This window comes from Talaromyces amestolkiae (genome assembly GCF_001896365.1).
Source record: "Talaromyces amestolkiae strain CIB chromosome Unknown scaffold3.1, whole genome shotgun sequence".
Taxonomy (NCBI): Eukaryota; Fungi; Ascomycota; class Eurotiomycetes; order Eurotiales; family Trichocomaceae; genus Talaromyces; species Talaromyces amestolkiae.
The window spans coordinates 171,820-191,800 of NW_024468039.1; the positions used below are offsets into that span (position 1 = coordinate 171,820).

Below are 19,981 nucleotides of genomic sequence, written 5' to 3' on the forward strand. Positions count from 1 at the left end.
TTTATGTTGGCGAAAACTCGCCGCCTGAGTGTGGTCTCGGAGATCTCTTGTCTCTACAAGATGAAATGCAGGCGAAAGGTTCACCGGGGAACACTCTTGAGATCCCGGATTGCCTCCCTCGCTCTTTGCTTAACGATTCCGCGTCAGGTAGACCAGAGACATGGTTCGTCCTCTTTCAATCAATGCAGCCAGTTGGTTTGTGGAGTGGAAGCTGTGACTAGCGAGTTGGAGGCGAAAAAGTATGCAAGTTTGAATTGCAGTAATCCTAGCTCTATGGTACAGTCGTTTCGAATCCAGGAGCAGTTCCCAAAACTTGTAATATAAGCCTTGTATTTCAATGCTTGGTGGAAGGCTTGACTTATATGTCCCGAGACCTACAACGAACCGGGTTGGCGGGACAAACCATACTACTCCTACAATCAACCACCAATGCGAAACTCCGGATATGCCAATATTTATTCTCTTCTTTATTTCCAAACAAAATAGCCAACTACCTACAGGGCCGAAAGAAAGGGAAGGGGGGGCGCTTTACGAATCGAGTGGATTTCAGCTATGACATCCAACGCCACAGCCGCAATGATACAGGATTTTTGCTACGTACTACTAAGAAAATTGCTTTGCCATAAGCCTTCCCACATGTTGCTGACCTTACCCTTGGGTTTTCGGAGTCAATCTGAGATTCTTGGTACATGTAGGAAAGCTTAAACGAATGATCGGAACTATTGAGTAACACCTAACAGTGTACGGAGTTCATGATAGGCGATGGTGAGGAGACGTATGTAAGTAGGGTTAGACTAGTGGCGTAGGAAAGCATATCCGAGATGAAAAGTACGTAAAGGCGAAAATCGGCCTGGAAATGAATAGTTCAGACTCTAGAACGTCAGTCTGTCAGCTAGAAGGATGATTTCCAAATATATATGGTTAAGCTAAGGAGTGGATAAATCGATAGTCGAATCCTAGAGGTCAATCACAGTAGAACCCAATTTTGTAGATACGGCGGAGGGGTAAGCTTGTAAAGGCCAAGAACCGAAGTGATCTGGACGCTGCAGTCCGGTCCCGAGTGAAGGGACTTACATGATACATCCATGCTCATGCCGTGACGTGACAAGAGATGAGACAGGCGAGGGTCTGAGACAGAGTGCAAGAAGTAAGAGACAAAGCCAGTGCCGAGACGCAAATGACAATTGTTCAGCTCAGCCATGGATGGAATGGAGCAGGTAACCTGGTAGCTCATCAAACTCTGCGCGATTAGAGTTCTTAGTGTACAACCAGGTTGCAGTGGAGATCCATCCCAGTCTTCTCAAGACGAAAAAGAAATGAGCAATGGGAAATTATCCAAGATGAAGATGCATGAAAATCGGCAGCAGCTTATTGGGCTGTCGATATTACCAAAGCCGGGGAAGAGAGAGCGGCCAATCGCAGCACACGCTGGACGCTAGGGCTGGGGCTTTCAGCTGCGCCAGTCCTGATGCTTTGTCCACAGCTGCTCTTTTGGCTTCATCAAATGCAAATGTCAAGTGATCAAAAGAGGTCCTTACTACGTATCTTCCTAATTTCCGAGCATACTTTCATATGAGAATGGGATTTCTAGACATGAAAAGCGGCCGAATCTCCCGTGGCGCAAGTACAGTGCAAGCGCCACTTGTCTCACGGCAGATTGTGGCGCAGGTACCCACCCACCCACCTTGTCGACGTCTAGAGATTCAGAGAGTTCAACTACTTACTATGTAAATCTCGCCTCACTCCCTACCCACTCTTACGCACGCATTGGAAATATCATATCGCCTCAATCCAGTCACTGTGAAACTCAACCAGGCAGCAGCATTCCTTCGTTGAATTTCCTGTTGGCGGCAGAGATGCAAACGATGGCATTCACTCAAGTCTACAGGCGAAGGGAATTACCGTCTACATGCTGACATGCTGTGCCTCATATTTGAATCATCAGCGTCTGAAGTATCATTTGCTACGCACGGCTGGTGACCCAGCATGACAGGTTACCCCGTTACCTCAGTGGAAATTGCGACGTCTCTTGGTCTTAATAGGCCTTCTATAGGGGTTTCCTTCGACTTGCCGCTGCGTGAGAAGACCACATCCAGCATGCCTTGTTCGCACTCGGTATCATGCGAAATCAAGTAAGCTCAATTAGATGGGGTTGAGGAATCACTTCAACGGTTTATCCAAGTAAGCGCATCTATCAGCAAGATAAAAACACGTGAGCCATCGATCTTGATGAATTTCACACCCCGAACGAACCATTGCGCCGACTTGCAGAAGCCTAATTCAAACCAATCTTCTTTTCTATAGGCAACATTCGCTATTCGGCCTCCGTCGATAGAGCCTGTAAGACATGATTGTTGCGAATATTAACCTTTAACTCAGGTTCGGTGCGACACGGCCAGGGTTAACGGACTTTTCTCGGTGATACCATTGCCTCCTGGCTTCCTCTCCGTAACACTGCTTAAATGTCTTCCAGCGAACGCTCAACTTTCTAGGTAGCCTCGGGCAGATTGGGCATATTAGCAGATTTGCCCTGTGTAAATCTCAGTTCAAGAGTCCATGCATGCAACTTCCACACCCGGTCCCTTTTCTTTCAACGCCCTGAAATAATGCATAGGTTCGATCAAGATATTATTTGCTCCCAGGATATTCTTTAAAGCATCACCAGCACGGAAATGCTAGCCAATGTCGTGCAGGTGATCTGCGCCGTTTTCCCACCGTCATGGATATCCACACGGATACTCGCGATTGACTGATGCGTATCCATTGGTCCGACAAGGTTGAAGTATGTCCGACACAATTTGTCTACACCCTTTGTAGTAACGCCTGCAACGGTAGCGTCGACACTATTGGGGTCGGATATCGTCCAGACGGAAAGAAATGGTTCGCGGTCGTCGACGTCGAGTGAGAGTGCGCAGCGAGTCACTAAATCGACGAGTTCTTCGCGGACCGTGACGAGCGTCAGAGCTCGTGGACGAAGCATTATATAGGTATTAGTCTTATCGATCTCTCCTGTTGAGTAATTGCGTATGTGTCCCGATATCCGAGCTATATTGGCGTGTCCTATAAGGTACGCACAGACTTACTCGTATTGGGCTAGAAATCCTCAAGTCCTAAAATTAGTATGCATTTTTCGGAGCGTCTGTGCCGCGACCAATGCCCTTTAAATGCTCTCAACGTTCTGGTTTGCCATGTTGGTCCTTGACTTGAAGCTTTTGCTTTTCGTTGCTCGGTGGTGCATTCCGTACAAGTCCGCCAGGTTTGACACTGAATTTGGAGGATATACAAGGATGACAGCCTACTACGACAAACTGACAAGTGACTAGCTAGGTACCAAAAGCTTCGGACATCTGAGTGAATTTTATATATGGCTCCCTGATGTCCTCCGTTTCACTCTTTCTTTTCTTTCCAAGGTTATCACCACTAATATTGACCAAGGAACGAATCAAATATCATTGGTGCGAACGCGATCGTTTCTTCTATGGACTTCCTGCGAAAATTCGTTCTGATTATTTACATGTTCTCCGTACACCTTGGAAATCCACCGACAAGAAGTCCGTCAGGTGCGACCCCATCCCTCGGTTCACTCAATGTTGCATGTGGTAAACAACCAACGGGGAAGTCAGATGGTATCTAAAACCCTCCCGTCCCCGGCCTCATCATGCAGAAGGATATATCCACAATTGTCACTTCATCCAACACAAGAATTCACCACATGCGTATCACTAACAAGCATTGGAGATGATTTTGAATGAGGGCGGAACCGCCACCACTCTGGCATGATCCTTGAGATTTTGATGAGTGATGCATAAAATCTCACTGATAAATTTCTCTACAAGAGAAAATAATCAAGATTCCAACAGGAGACGCGCAACTTTTCATTTTAGGCTCAATCTAGACGCAACGAGACATTTACGAGGTGCAAAGATCACCGATTTTTATTAAAAATCAAAAATTTCCTGAGTAGGAAGGAGGCTTCGCGCTCAAGCCGTAAAAGCTCTCCTGACCTCATCAAACACAAGACGAACCATCCTCTGCAATCTTGATGACAACCTTGCCCGAATGCTTTCCGTCCCAGACATATCTGAACGCCTCCGCGGCCTCCTTGAAATCAAAAACCTGATCAATAACCGGGCGGATCTTATTCACCTCAATCGCTCTGTTCATCTCGTCAAACTGCAATCGACTACCAACCGCGATGCGTCGGGTACTATGAGCAGCAGCATGCGGATTCCAAGGCGCAATTTCCTTGCCATTGCCATTCGTTACACTAAGCATTCCTACAATAGCCACTTCGCCGCCTACAGCAGCAGCCCGCGAGCTTTGGTGCAGGGTTCCTGGCCCACCGATCTCAACCACATAGTTGGCGCCCTTTTGATCGAGCGATAACAGTTTAGCAGTTGTGCCCCATTCGGGATCTTCGCGATAGTTGATCACATGCTGTACACCGAGTTGTTTCAACCGCAGCTCCTTTTCCGCCGAGCCTGTTGTCGCGATTGTCTCGGCACCAGCGGCGATTGCAAATTGGAGCGCAAATGTGCTTACGCCGCCAGTGCCCTGGGTTAACACGGTGTCGCCGGGCCGAAGGGAGCGGGATCCATATAGACAGTTCCAGGCTGTAAGGCCGGCACAGGGTAGAGTTGAAGCTTCTTCGTACGAAAGGCTGGGGGGAATACGCACGAGACTGTCTTCATTGAAGACAGCATATTCGCGGAGAACACCGTCGGGTAATGCGCCTAGAGCTGAGTTCATGTGCTCTTCGGTCAGGTTGCCACTGATATACCCTTGAAAGAAAGTGGGCATTACACGTTGCCCTGGTGTGAATCGTTTGACTTTTGCGCCGATGCTGATGACTTGTCCTGCTCCGTCCGAAACAGGGACGACCGAGTCGGATTGCTTCCAGTAGTATACCCCCTTGGCATTATAAGTGAGTACATCAAGTCTTTCGAATGTCGGTGCAAGGTACGTGGTACTCACATTGGCAATCATCAAATCCCTATAATTCAGGGACACTGCATGCAGTTTGACGAGGACTTCATTCTCCCCTGGTTGTGGAATGGGTGTTTCCTCAAGGATCAGTGAGTCGATGCCCCTTTTGCCATGCAGAACCCATTGCTTCATAGTCCCAGTAGCCATTTTGTTCCAAAATTGCTTTGGAAGACACACTCATGTAGTCGACGGTTCGACTTACGGACAGCAATTGACGCCCTTTTATTTGACCATGTCACAGCCCATACTTTCTTTCTACAACTAATCTACCTACGTATTTTCCAAGTTTCGATTATCCACTATGCCAGAGATATCCTCAAATACTACATTATATTTGATTAATTTCATAGAAGATATTTTAGTTGTACCGTCGGGAAAATCAGTCTTACGTTCGGTCTCTATATTCTCCCGATCTCTCACAGCAGCGAGGAAAAAGTCTCCGAACTAGGGGCTAAGAATTGTGCCGCGTTTACTAGGTGTAAGTGTGATTAACCCTAATGTTATCCCGATAAAGCTTTGGATTTCAAGGTGCATGCCAGGAAACTTTTGTTAGAAATCTTAGGTGCAGCTCGCAACAAGCTCGCAACATGTGAAAGATAAATACTTAACAAGTAGAGCTTGAATTATTCGAGGTCAATGCTAATGTTTGATCCTGGAAAGACTCAATATAAAAACAGGCTGATTCACTGGCCGTATGTACGTATAACCTTCTTGTGTAGATTGTACCATAGATCAAGAAACATTACAGAGTTATTTCCATCAAAATACGCTTTTGATATAACTGAGCAAAAAGCAGAATGTACTCTAAAAAGCATGGCCGTCAGTATGATATTATCGTGCTTGGAGCAACAGGTAATCTCTTCCCTCCACCATAGTCCGAAACTCTTTGATTAGTACTGACCCGCTGTCTATCTAGGGTATTCCGGCCACATGACAGCGGAACACATTACGATCAATCTTCCATCAAGTCTGAAATGGGCTGTTGCTGGTCGTTCAGCAGACAAGCTCAAACAGCTCGTCTCTCGATGCAAGGATCTTAATCCACATCGGATCCAACCAGGTACAATATGTCACTCCTAGGTGGAATCCTAGATCAGAATACTGACCCTAACGTAAGCAATTGAAATATGCAACCTCAATAACGAAGAGATCTCTGTACTAGCGAACAAGACATTCTGTCTAATTACCACAGTCGGCCCCTACGCGCTCCACGGAGAATGTGCATTCAAAGCCTGCGCTGAAGCCGGCACACACTACATCGATTGTACACCCGAAGTTCCATGGACGTTAGAAATGATCAAGAAGTATGAAGCTACAGCCAAGGCATCTGGTGCTTGGATGATACCCCAGTGCGCCATGGAATCTGCGCCGTCGGACATACTCACCTGGGCAGTTGCTGAGGAGGTCAAGTCCAAATTTTCGTCCCAGGTGGGAGATGTCGTGATGGATCTTCATCAGTTGACGTAATCCTGCTCCATGTTTACTTCATGAGAAACAGCTAACCTTGACTATAAAGTTCTGTTCCATCCGGCGGAACACTAGCTACCATCTTGAACCTCTTCAGCCAATACCCCCTCAAGACCCTCCTCCAGTCGATTGAACCATATGCCCTATCACCCGAACCGAACAATCATCCACTCCCCAAAAGATCTTTTTGGTCCTCACTCACTGGAGTATACAAAGTACCAGGCCTCCCTCTCCTATCAACCAGCATATCCGGCAAAGCCAACGAAGCCATAGTCTTCCGTACCTGGGGCTTACTTAAGCAAGATCCCAACCTACAAAAGGAGTTTTATGGGCCTAAGTTCACATACAGGGAATTCATGTATGCGCCTGGCTTTGTGCGGGGTATGTTGATGCATTATTTTATTGTGATAGGTGGGTATCTCCTGCTGTTGGCACCCGTTCGGACGTTGGTGAGACGATTCGTTTTCAAACCGGGTGATGGACCGGATACCAAAAAAGCCAAGGACGAAGTTATTGAGTTACAAGCTGTTGGGAAACCTGTTCCTACAACCGAAGAAAACAAGCAGGTTCTGGGGAAGCTTAGATATCATGGGAGTATGTACTATTGTAAGTTATACCCTTGATCAAGCTAACCCTGAATTCTAAATTTTGAAGCTCACCGTTTTTATAGTGACGGCTACTTTCCTCGCAGAAGCAGCAGCTACAATGTTGGAAGAGGATGAGTCTGTCAGATTGACTGGAGGGATCTATACGCCTGCATGTCTTGGAGAGAGGTACGTCAACCGACTACGAAATGTGGGTGTCGAGATTAGCACAGAGATACAGGAACTGTAGTCTTTGTCAAGTAAATATCCTTTTCGCACTAGTCTACTGAAAGGCTGTGTAATTGACATGGAACGAAGGGGGGGGGGGGTATTTGCTAGGGCTTCATGTCCATGTATGCAGTTCAGGTTCCGTTCCTCTTTTGTGTGAGCAACAATGTAGCCAGATAACAAATGAATCAAATATCCCTGAACTGCAGAATACTAGCCTGCGAAAAAAACCCATGCTTGTCACAATTTTATGTTGCTCGACGGACGAAGGCCGACATAGCCATAGGGCTAGGGCTTGAAACATAAAAAGTCATGTGACCTGTGAGCAACTTTCCCAAGGAAGTATAGCGTAGACCCACCAGAGGTTAAAGCCGAAGCTAAGTGACCACCATTACGTTTGTATACTTGCCTCCGCATCTTCAATTGCGACAACATACCATTCAAGCTGTGAAGAATAACGATACCAGAGGGGTTACTTGGAACGAGATTCAACGAAAATAATCTCCTGATTAGGAGAAAAATCAACAATATGGCCCGCGCCATCTCTCCACCGCAACCGATACATTCAGACCAACAACCCTCATCTTCCGACACCGACACCTACACAATCGACATAATCAACTTGAATAATCTACTCGCCCGCCTGGAGCAAAACATATTTCTATCTTCTTCAGCAGGACGTCAGCTTTCACAGCAATCACATCTTGAATGCGTGCGAATAGGCGCTGTACGTCATTCCCCTCGCCTCATATCACTACCCACGATCGAAAGGTCCAGGACATTGACTGACCTATTTGTTTTAGAACATTGACTATGCGCAAACCCTTATCAAGAAAATTGAGCGTTCATTACCAGCAGTTAAAGCGCCCGCGATACGGCATGAACGAACAACCGATCTCACGAAGAAGAGAGGAAGATACGAAAAAGTCAAGGAGAGATTTGACTGGATCAAAGAAGATGTTGAAAGGAGTGCAGACAGAGAGGAGGAAGATGTACAAGAAGCTGACGAGGAAGATGATATATGGGAGGGATTAGCGCCGGTTGAAAACGGCGCAGCAGCAGCAGCGGAGCTCGAGTCGAATAATCTCATATTATCGGAAGAAACAACAACAATACGACAACGACGTTCCGATAAGACCTCTATTGCTCCTGCAACTACATCAATAGCCGCGGCCATGGCCAGCGGAACATCAAGCTCGACATTCCTAGCTCCGAAACCCACACCAGCAACAACAGCACCACCAATCGACACCAAAGAAACAGCCCTCGCCACCCACCGCAGCGAACAAGAATCCCTAACTACCAGCCTTCTAACATTAGCTAGCCAACTCAAATCCTCTTCCGAAGCATTCCAGACGTCCCTGGAGAACGAAAAGGGGATCCTCAACAGAGCCGTTGAGGGGCTGGATAAGAATATGACTGGAATGGAAGCAGCGGGGAAGAGGATGGGGGTGTTGAGACGGATGACAGAGGGAAGAGGATGGTGGGGGAGGATGATGATGTATGCTTGGATATTTGGGCTGTGGATTGTGGCGTTAGCCATTGTGTATCTGGGGCCTAAGTTGAGGTTTTAGAATTATACAATTGAAGCGGAATTAATGATATTCCTGTACCTTCTGCCGGTTCGGAAAGGTTCTGCCGAGTAGTAAACAAAACTCTCACCATTGCACTCTCCCGGATCTTATTCACAGCCAACGAATCCACGGAGTGGCAGATCCAAGTCTCCAGAGACATTGATCGTATGATTTGACCAAATCATCGTGACTGTTTCGACCGGTATAGCTTCTCGATGCCAATTCCTAGTCTCACGCTGTCTACCCGAGCGCCCCTAGCATTAAAAAAAAGTGATGTTGGGCGCATTTCGATCAACAATCAGGATAATAGTCACGTTGACTGGCGAGCCCGTTGTCTCCAACCATCCACGAGCACAAAGCGACAATTGCCGCACCGACTCATACAGTCCAATCTCAAGAGCAGCCCATGGCTGATCCCTCCCAACAGGTTCCCAGGTTCCCTCAGGGCCCTTTCTCTACAGGCCCATATACACATCTGCAGCACCAACTGGGCAAAGCGTCTCATAGAGATTCATCGTGCAAAGCTCGAGAGCTATCCAAAGTAAAACACATCCCGAGGCCAAACAATGTTACACCTTAGCCATGATCTTGATGATCAAGATCCATGAGGTCTCATCGTAACACAAGTGCGCAAGCTTGGTGCTCTTCATTATCCTCGTCGCTGAGCTTCGAAGCCTGGCTTTCAGGAAAGTCGGTGAAGACGAGGACTTGGTCGCGGGTCTAGTAGGGGTAGAGGACTATTTCGCGCTGTCGTGTTAGCTTTGCCATGTGCCGAAAGCTGGTCGATTGGTTGTGTGTGGAAGGCCACGAGCGAGGTGGGCGAAGGGGCTTTGGAGATTTCTCATTTGTTATGATTGACTGGACGTAACTAGATTCGATGTTCAGTACCTAATCAGAAGGAAGGTGACCGTTCAGATCAAACGTAATGTCAGTTCGCCGGATGTTGCCTACATGTAATAAACGAAAATCCTGAAAATACCCAGCACACAGACATTGTAGAGCCATGGCTAGACTATTGTTAAAGCTGGATGTTTGAAAAGAGTCAATCCGGAACCAATCTTCATTTTCACCTTCCTAAAAGTAGACTAGAAACGATCAGAAACACAGAGGTATAGTCAGGTAAACATCAAATAAAAGAAAAAGGAAGTGATTGTATTGTCGAGAGAGAGAAAAGAGAAAGAGAAATGATATGCACATCCATTAATCGAAAATGACATGATCAAACCAGCTTGAATTTTTCCACCTGTCGTCCGGTTTGAAGAGTACGCTGAATGATGAGAGTTGGTTGGGGTTTGGTTAGATGATACATCGAAGCTCATTGCAGGAAATAATAAACAGACACAAGAAGATGGATAAAGCCTCGAAGAAGTACGTCTCAACGCCAAGTTTTGTATCACGCAATTAAGAAAAGAAATAGAATGATGGAAAACAAAAAAGGGAATAAAAATATGCAGAAAGAAGGGAAGAAATGAAAAATCTCATGTAACAGTTCTAAACATCGACGTCGATAGCCATAATATCTTACAATGGCTGGTTCATTATATCAAACCACACAAACGGAGATTCTCTTGGATGATAATATCTATAATGAGTTAGTAAAATGTATTCAAGCAAGAAAAGAAAGTGAACGAACCATTGACGGCTGCCATGACGAAACGGATTTGGTTGGTGTCCGTAGCGCATGTGAAATGTGTGTAGATCTGCTTCTGTTCGGCCTGGTTGAGCGAAACGAAGCGGTTAAGGATATAATCGCAAGCAGCAGCGTAGTCAGCACCACCTTCGTAATCGGGGAAGTAATTCTTCATGGGGCTGACGGGAAGCTTCTCCTTGAAGCGGTCGATCTTGTTCAAGAAGAGAATGATGGATGTCTTGATGAACCAACGCGAGTTGCAAATCGAGTCGAACAAGGTCAAAGCTTCTTGCATACGGTTGACGGTCTCATCTTCGAAGAGGAGCTGGTCGTATTCGGAGATGGCGACAAGGAAGAGAATGGTGGTGACATTCTCGAAGCAGTGAATCCACTTCTTACGTTCGGAACGTTGACCACCGACGTCGAACATGCGGTAGGTGAGGTCGCCAATGATGAAGGTGGTCTCAGTGATACCGGTGGTCTTKACACGAGAACGGAGAACGTCCTGATCGCTGGGGAGGTAGTCGGGCTGAGCAATGCGCTCAATGGAATCAAAGTAGCTAGTAAAGTTAGACTCGGTAAATGCAAGAGAAGTAGTCGACATACTATTTGGCAGAATCATTGAGTTGGTATTCGCGGGAGCGACGGAAACACTCCTGCACACCGGCATCGCGCCAAAGAGCCTGGATGGCACCACCAACTTCAGGGGGAAGGCTGTCACCCTCGATCTGGGAAGGCTGCATGAATATAGTCTGCACATGGTATTCGGCGCGGGGGTCTTCGAGAGGAAGTTCAAGGGACTCCATGGCCTCCAAAATGACACGCATCGACTGAACAGTGTTGCTGTAGATGATTTCCTTGAACGATTCCCGTTCATCGCGAGAGTAGCCACCCTCGTTGATGAGCTTCATTTGCTTCAAGATGGTAGACTTTCCAGATTCACCGGCACCTGGCATGGTTTATCAGTATGACTGGCTCAAGAGCCGTGTGGACGTCGGACTCACCCAAAAGCAACATCTTAATCTCATTGCGCTGCATCATCTTATCACGCTTGAGCTGGTTCTCAATCTCCTCATTGCGCGCCTTCCCCTCCTTATCCTCGGTACTCATTCCGCAACCCATTGTGATTATTTGTTCGTTGATTCGTCAAAAGAGGTGTAGATAGACAGTGGTTGATGATGGCTTCCTAGCAGAACTGGGTTGTGTTAGATGATACGATAAAGAACGAGCGATCGTCAAGTGCGAGTGAAGGGTGAAGAAAGTATAGATGAACGTGACTGAGACGGCAGGAACACGAGACTCGAAAGTTTATTGTGGTCCGAATCAACGGCTCCTGGGTACGTAGCACTTGTTTCAGGTCTCCCAAAGAGGCAGCGATGGATTCGTTTGGGATGTCAAACGAGCGACCGGACAATAGACGGGTGCAATAAGGAGTCGACAACAAACAAGACGGAGGATGAACTCACCACCCTGGTTTCTGCTAAAGCCCAATGATTGATAGGATCGAAAATCGACGTAGAGAGAGGGAGATTAATAATAATAAGTGATTGACGACGTGTCTGGCTTTCTCCTGACAGGGTGAGAAGAAACGGTGGCTCGACAAATCAAGGGATCGAGCTAAAGCAAATAGTCGAATGACTGGCAAGGAAAGAGAAAAGAAAAGAAGAAAGGACACGATCGAGGTATGATGTATTGGACAGAAATCACAGCAACGATCAAATCGACTCCGGGGTAGAAAACGATCGATCCAGGTTGATTGGGATTGAGTGATGTGATGTTCGGAGGGAGGAGAGAAGAAAAGGGCTGCCCTAGTAGAGTTGCAGTCGTAGTAGCAGCGGGAAAGGAGAGGGAGGGCGAGAGGAGAAAGGGACAACGAAAAAAGGGTGGTACGTACTAGTACCATACTTGCGTAACTTACAGGCCCCGTTTTGCGGTCTAGGACAGCAGTAGTCCTTTTCGGGAAGTGTAGCGCGTAGCTTTATTGGCTGACTAGTCGGCAGAGTTGGACAAAAAAGACGGCTAGCACTTCTGATTGGTTGGTAAGCAGGAATTAGGTTATGCACGCGGTATCAAAGGGTTCTTGGATTACCGGCGAATACAGATCAAATACCGCGACTACTATGTAAATGTTTCGCATTTCTTCTCCGTGCTAGCTTACCTTTTCGTCGACTAAATCATGCTTCATTCAGGCATATACTCATGTTAGTAACACTATTTCCGCCAAACCATCTAAACGACCCTCCGAATGCCTGGTACGTCGTCTGTTCGAGAAAAAGGCCCAATCCCTTCAGGAAGAGGAATAAGGAGAGGAGGGGAGGGGGGGGGAGTATGGCGATGCAGCGAGCAGATCGACGACGGAGCTCTATCAGAGGCGATTGGCCACATTTGGCCCAGAACGGCATGGCCCAGTATCAGTGGCCCCCATAACATCGTATCAGAATCGAAGAATGTTCGGTGCAGCGACACCAGTGTGTCAAGTACGAATATCGTATGATGATAGTATCATAGTATATTATAGTATATCATAGTATCGTAGTATAGCGACCATAATATAGCTATGTTGAGTTGTTAGTCATAGACGAGACATGCCCGGAATGACCCAGCATGCTGCAAGTCACGAGCTGTCGCCAGCGCTACGGAGAACTTGTCGGGCACGCCGGATGAGCCTCAGCAAATGCCAAAGCACGATAACAACCACAATCAAATTAGTTGCTTATCGAGCAATTCAACGGACAGTGGACCTTCTTCCGATACAGACGTGGACTATCGTATGTCTGGCAGCTGAATCATGCAAAACTAATTTCAAGAATTCGATAGTTCGATACGTCTCCATTGGACTAGGTCTAGTCTAGTCTAGTGCCCCGAAATGGTGTCAGGGGTTGGTGGCCCTTATGGGTAGCATCACTCCCAATTAGCACCGAATTGTACCAATTGGACGGATGAAACAGAGGGGATCGCATCGTTTGACTACCGAGACGACTCATGATTGGCTTGACTTGGGTCAAATCAGCCAGTGTGGAGAGGCGACCCTTGGTATTCTCCGGATTCGATCTAGCGGAGGACCGCCGGAGGTACACTACAGTAATGTTTACTGATGCGGTATGGCCGAGGAAGACACTAGAAGGTTTGAAGGCATTCCACATGGCACACAGAGAGTCATGTTACTTTTCTCCTTTGTTTGTCGGGTGCAATGTGTAACAATGCGAGGCCGTCTGATGGCACCCTGTGCGAGGTTGGTTCCTTGTAGTTTTGCCTTGAAAAGGAGAATGTATCCTCTCGCCCAGTATTGCCAAAGTAAGCTCTCAGTCTACGATGATACGTAGTACGATCAACCCTAGTCGAATATGTCTCTCGACTTAACAATCAAAAAAAAAAATCTCGCTTTTCAAGTTCATAACCTTATCTAGCACATGTAACTAAGTAACTCAAGATTCGAATCAAATATCCTCGCTATGACACCATCACCGGCACAACAACAATAAACAAAGATCAACGCCATGAAATTCTTCCTACTCTCCACTTTTCAAACACTTAATACATAGCAAATCTATGCCTCATCCGACCCCGATAGGCACGTCAATGCAGCTCGTAACTCATACACAATCTTCTCCTCAAGACGATCCTCGGCGCCCGAGGACGATGCATGAAGAGGTTGCTGACGTGCCAGCTCTGCTTCTGTTTCATTAGTGGCTACCATGCGAGCACGTAAACTAGATCGACGACTAAGTAATTCCTCAATATCCTCTTTGATTTGTGATTTGTCCCATTTCAAATCCTGAATCGCCTGACTGTCGACTCCCGCGCTGGGTCCGGCGGCTCGGTATCGCTCGAGGATGAAGGACATGAGGGATAATGAATACGCCTCGGATGCCATTGAAAGACTGATCCGTTTCTCGGGTTGAGATGAAGCCGACGACGCTGTGCCTGCGTGTATACTTGCAAATGATTCAGCCGCACGGGTCAGTCGTCCTTCAAATTGATTGAGGAATGCCGCTACTTCGGGTGCGGCGCGACTGACGTTGAAGAGAAGGTTAAGGCAAAGAGGCAAAAACCCTTCCCTCCAAATAGCGTATAGGCGAGGTACTGGGTCGAATGGGCCGAATGTTTTGGCTTGTGAGAGAATTCGAGTCAAACGGCTGGTAGAGAGCTTCATGAGTACTGCTTCTACAGCCAAGTACTCTGCCAGCATAGGAATAGCTGAGAGTTCGACAAGAAATATGATGCTCAATTCTCCGTAAACTGGATCGCCCTCAACAGTCAATTGGTCTGCCCATGAGAAGAGAGTCGTTGCGTATCTGGCCGTATCATTGTCCTCAATGTGGAATACGATGTGCTCGTACAGCCGTTCAGCATCCTTGACCCGTAGAGCCGTCTGTAAAATCGCCGTAATGATGGCAAAGTCTTTTGGCGAGCAGCGCTGCGGTTCATCATGCAAGTATGTTGTAAGGGAGCGGAAGCCTTGGGCTATCACGACTTTGATCACCTCCAGCACAATGGCTAGATCAGATGAGAGATCGAACTTCTTCTTCTTGTTCGCGGGTTCAGCAGCAGCCGACCGTGATTTTGAGACATGAAATTGAAGCGCAAGGAACAGAACGTTCAGCAGACCTCGGTAGTAGTCAGTATTATCATGGATTAGAGCGTTCTCGTAGGTAGTGCCACATGCACGCATCGCTTCCCATACAACCGCTAATAACCCAGTCATCTCAGGGCCCTCGGCGCCGAATTCGACCAAACGCTGGAGCATTGAAAGAGCAAAATCCACTCTTGACTTTTGTAGCTTGGAAAATATAGGTTCTTCAGGAGTCGGGCGCGTATTCGCAAGTAGGCAGTTTCGCACGATCAACGCCATTGACTTTTGAATCTCTTGGTCTGGACTAAAGTCTGACGCATGTTCAATGGCGAAGAACTTCCAGCTGTTAAACAGAGTCTGCAGGAATGTGTTCAGCAATGCGATCTTTATAAAAGTCTTTGGATAGGACAACTTACTACTTGTGCTTCAACCACCGAAAGGTTGAGATTAGCCCGTTCAAACTCGCTTGCAAAGCCCTGGTCCTTTTTCCCTCTCCAGGAAAAGTCGTATGAGAGTAACTTATCAGCCAAGTATAAATCATAGTAATAGCCTTTGCCCAATGGTCTTATCTCTAGAACTGTTCGTTTAAACTGCTGAAGATGACACCCGGCGTATTTCATCTCAAAGTTCTTTTTCAAGTTGGCGTGAAGCGACGCGTTGTACCCAGAGACATCGACAGCATTTTCGGCGTACCAAAAGACCAACGGAACCAGCATCTTCACAAAAGTCTTATCGCGAGCTTCCTTTGCTGAATGCAGGTAGATTGCACACAAATTGGCTGTGATAGCAGCGATCTGAATCAAGCTGATTTGAGTCGTGACTGACTCGCTCGCAATCTTTAAATGAGAAACGTAGTTGACAATCGAGCTGAAGAAGTTTGAGTGATTACCCAACTGAGGTGTTGCCCAGGGCCAGTGTTCCTGCGCACAGGAGATGAATTCGAGGAGAGATAATGAAATTATGGGTTCGAGATGGTCGATATTTGCCAAAGAATCGAGTGCCGTTTTGAGGAATGGGGTGTTTCGCATTCTGGATGCTTTCTCGTTGCCATTGCGGAGCTTCATTGAATCGCGCGGCGAACTTCCTGTAAGCAAATAGATAGCAACCCATTGCTGACGCTTACCGACGAATGTAGATAGCAGTCGCCATATTGACACTAGCAGGGTCAAGTTAGGGAGGGGTCTATCAAATTGCGCGAGCACATCCAAGAAAAGGCAGGTTGATTCCGAGCCTAGATGGCCAAGGAAGGATGCAGGCTCCTTTTCTCCATCCAAAGCTGCCTTTGTAAGTAGGAGTTCCAGAAGAGTCACGACAGGTAGACGGAATTGGTCATGACAGCTGTAAAGTTTTACAAGAACGGGAGCTGCTTTGAAGAGCTGATCTTCGAGAAGAGACATAGTAGAACCACTTAACTGCGCTGCTTGTATCAACCTAGTAGCCAAGTCAAGTGTAGTAATCAACTGGCGTTCGGTATGCTGTAATTGGCGAAGATAGACAGTGCTAGTCGGGGTCTGTAAGCCACCTAGGATAATGCGCAGAACAGGATTTAGTGGCAATTCTTCTTTCGACTGCGGTCGCAGCACGTCAAGTATGTAATCGGCTGATTCTTGGAAGATTGCTGTGATCTTAGTCTGGTGGCTGTCCGTTTCATCAATACCATATGTGAAATAGATGATCCTCTCGAAGGTTCGGGCTAGACTAGCGTCCACTTGAAGTCTTTGCTCTGGCTGATTGAAGCGCCAGTTACCAGAACTGTTGTATACTTCAATCATTGAACGCACAAAGTTGCACAATACCTTGCTAATGACATGAGAAGGCACGCCAGCGCTTCGATCGAATGCGTCTGCTGCTTTGAAAACTGTACGTGTTGTTATCTTCCGTATTGCAGCATTCGATATAGCGTCTTCCACAATGGCTTCGAAGAGATCAACACAACTGAGAAGAAAAGGATAATTGCCCGAAGTCACCTCGCTCGCCGATACAATCGCCGAAAAACGACTGCCTTTACCACCTGGACCTAACAAGCTACTCCGAGATAAAAATGGCCATGTGCGACTGGGCATGAAAGTAACAAGAACTCGAAGAAATCGCATGCAGGCAACCGTAATGTCAAGCGAGTCGGAGGTGCCAGACTGTGCTCCAGGACTCTCCAAACTTCGTTCCAAGATATTAATGATCACAGACACAATGTCACTGCGTTCATTCAGGCTTTCACTGGCCATCTCAAGTATCCTCTTTGGCCCGGTTTCGTCGTCGGTTAGCTGACAAGCAGCCATCAGGTCAGTGAGCAGTCCAATGATTTCGGCAATGGCTTCATCGTCCGAGTCAGGCATACGACCCCCTTTGTTCGCCCACTCCTCCAGCCAGCTACCGAGAAAAGTTATGCTAGAGTAATTATGATACCACATAATAACAGCTGGTTTCGACTCCGAAACTACCTGGCCGGTTGTTGTTGGCTGAAGCTGCAAAGAGCTCGCAACAACAAGAGCCGTCTGTGCATCGGTATTATCAGTGAGTTTCGCGAAAGTTGAGGCGATCATGGGAATCGGCTGGACAAGGGAAACAAAATTTGCGTTTTCGTCTTCACGTATCGTCTCGTAACCTTGAAAGTCAGGTGACACCATCTGAGTAAAAGTTTCCATAGCATCAAGCTCATTCAATATTCGAACAGGACCGCTTCCGTTTATTTGATCCTTGCTAGCCAGGGCCCGACATAACTGTAGAAATGGGATGGATTCGTACGGAAAGCGAGATCGGGCAATGTGGAAAATTCGGCTCATGAGATCCTCGTCGTGAAGGAAAACAAAACGGGGATCACTTGGCTGGGTGATGTGGTCTGCTTTCTGCGCTTGTAGTGTGTTTTTTGACGCATTTAAAATCGAAAGTGTTGCCGCAACCAGCTCCGGAGAATAGTCAGTCACATGTGAGCTCACCCGGATAATTCCCATCAAAGAATTGCGAATCCATAAATCTATAACTAGATCATCGATGGCGGAAACTGAGCCGACGTTGGAGGCAATATTGTTGATCACTTCGAATACCTGGCCTTTTTCCATGGCCCCAACAGTTAACACACCCACGTAATCATCTCCAAAGGCCGGGACTCGCGCCATATCCAGTAGGTCCTCATAAAAGGTCTGCTCTAGTGAACGTGCCACAGCTGCTGTAGGTTGATTGGATTGGAATGAGTCGACTGCGCTATGGAATTGTTCCATTTCTCGAGTGTCTTTTGCGGCTTKTGCGATTTCTCGCATTGCATAGAGTATTGCTCCCCAGGCAAAGGCTGCAGGACTGGCACTCAATATTCCCATGTCAATAGCATTGAGCAAGACCTCATTGATCTCGGTAATATGCGTTCGGGATAAGAAGTATGGCTTGGACCCCGACAAAGCCTCTTCTTGCGACAGACTGCCATTCTTCAGGACGAGTGCCAAAGATTCAGGAAGTTTCAATAGACCAAGTGTCGTGGCCGAAGCGAGGACCTGTAGCGAGAGCCTGAGTACTATTGGGTCCTCACATGGCTGAAGAAAAAGAACGTTAGAAGATATTTCGTGGACTGTAATTTGCTGAAACTTACTGGGCTGACAGGTTCCATGAAGCTGTATTCGGCCATGAGCCGCAACCAAGCCAAAACAACCTCTCCACTGGTCACCACATCACAAGACTGAACATGCAGATAAATGATCTGCATAACGTGCACAACCTCGTCAACAAGCGATGTTCGCCAAAAATTCTCTGTATCAAAATTACTCTCGGCAGCAGACAGCCATCCGCCTTCCGTCTGGAAATCGCTCAGACGTTTCTCGATGGCTTTGATCGCATCAAGCAGAAAGCGGATGCTCTCAGTTTCTCCTGATCTAGGTTTGAAAAGCTGCTCTCCTAAACGCGCGAGGCCGTCCTTCCGTACAAACTGCTCAGCATCATGTGTAAGCGGTACAAGACGAACATCGGCCGGAACCTTCCCATGCAAAAAGGCGCCTAGCAATTTCCTCGAAGTTTTCACAATATGACTTTTTTCCGACAAATAGATATTCTGTATCCGTATTCGTCTCGATTTCTCCGAGAAAAATGCTTTCTCTGAGCCCCCATGAGCCTTTTTCAAGACCTCTTTTAGTTGAGGGCCAGCTAGAGACACACGGAAGCTATCCACACTTGCTGCGTCTTGCAGGCTTGTCGCTTCTTCTTCGGAAAATCTTCCCAGCAGCTGGGCGTTTGGTCTGGTCTGCCATTCTTGTACTATGATTCGGAGTGCCGCTACCTCGTCGATGCCTGCCTTTTGGCTTAACCATAGAGTATCAGCTTTGATCTCGTCTATCTGATAAGCTGCTTGGGGCGATGTATCAACATGAATCGCGGCTGTTTTGGATTCAAATTCGGATTTGGATTTTGCGGAAGGTGATTCGAACGGTGTGAAGCAATTTGAAAGCAAACGGACGCTTTCGGGTTGTGATAGGAAAGACGTTATGTAGTCGGCGTCATTGCTGCTATCTGGTGGAGATGTCAGAGCAAGAAAAACTCGTCTCCAAGACCTATTCAAATTAGCACGAGTATCACACAATCTGTTATATCCTAGGCATCCCTACAAAAGCTGTGCGTCCCCAGAGAAACACTTGTCCAGGGACGCGAAATAGGCTTCCGGAGCCGGAGCCATTACTGAATCAGCTATATCATTATCCAGAAACCATATAATTCGAAGTGAGCCCAATAGAGAAGAAGAAGCTAGTGGTGACTGTTTTTAGGCGAAATGATTGAGGTGTGTGGTGGCGAGAGCTTCTGTCAGGCGTAAATAAAGTGGTGCATCAGATCTTGAATGAGCTAAAAACGAAGCTTCCTGCCGCCGCAACAATTCCACCAGGAAACCGCGACAACCCCTATTGGGTTTAGCGCCACTTCGGAAATATCCCACCTTCCTTCTCAATCTTTTGGGAGGACATCTTTT

General features: G+C 47.1%; 4 protein-coding genes across 4 annotated transcripts; 1 reads left to right on the forward strand and 3 right to left on the reverse strand.

The window, feature by feature from the left end:
• Positions 1–2,650: 2,650 nt before the first annotated feature.
• On the reverse strand, positions 2,651–5,133 carry BHQ10_002119 (uncharacterized protein; the record flags this gene model as incomplete). The annotated part of the gene is made up of 2 exons (XM_040874230.1): positions 2,651–3,009; positions 4,026–5,133. 2 exons carry the CDS (start codon positions 5,131–5,133, stop codon positions 2,651–2,653), a joined length of 1,467 nt encoding a protein of 488 aa, XP_040730624.1.
• Positions 5,134–5,783: 650 nt separating this feature from the next.
• On the forward strand, positions 5,784–8,839 carry BHQ10_002120 (uncharacterized protein; the record flags this gene model as incomplete). Its single annotated transcript, XM_040874232.1, has 7 exons — positions 5,784–5,838; positions 5,903–6,046; positions 6,104–6,449; positions 6,503–7,059; positions 7,124–7,226; positions 7,779–7,992; positions 8,069–8,839. The coding sequence occupies 7 exons, from the start codon at positions 5,784–5,786 to the stop codon at positions 8,837–8,839; spliced, it is 2,190 nt and encodes a 729-aa protein (XP_040730625.1).
• A 1,538-nt stretch (positions 8,840–10,377) lies between these two features.
• On the reverse strand, positions 10,378–11,591 carry BHQ10_002121 (uncharacterized protein; the record flags this gene model as incomplete). Its single annotated transcript, XM_040874233.1, has 4 exons — positions 10,378–10,421; positions 10,473–11,029; positions 11,076–11,418; positions 11,474–11,591. The coding sequence occupies 4 exons, from the start codon at positions 11,589–11,591 to the stop codon at positions 10,378–10,380; spliced, it is 1,062 nt and encodes a 353-aa protein (XP_040730626.1).
• Positions 11,592–14,016: 2,425 nt separating this feature from the next.
• Positions 14,017–19,693, reverse strand: BHQ10_002122 (uncharacterized protein; the record flags this gene model as incomplete). Its single annotated transcript, XM_040874234.1, has 4 exons — positions 14,017–15,399; positions 15,459–18,563; positions 18,620–19,571; positions 19,626–19,693. The coding sequence occupies 4 exons, from the start codon at positions 19,691–19,693 to the stop codon at positions 14,017–14,019; spliced, it is 5,508 nt and encodes a 1,835-aa protein (XP_040730627.1).
• Positions 19,694–19,981: the final 288 nt, after the last annotated feature.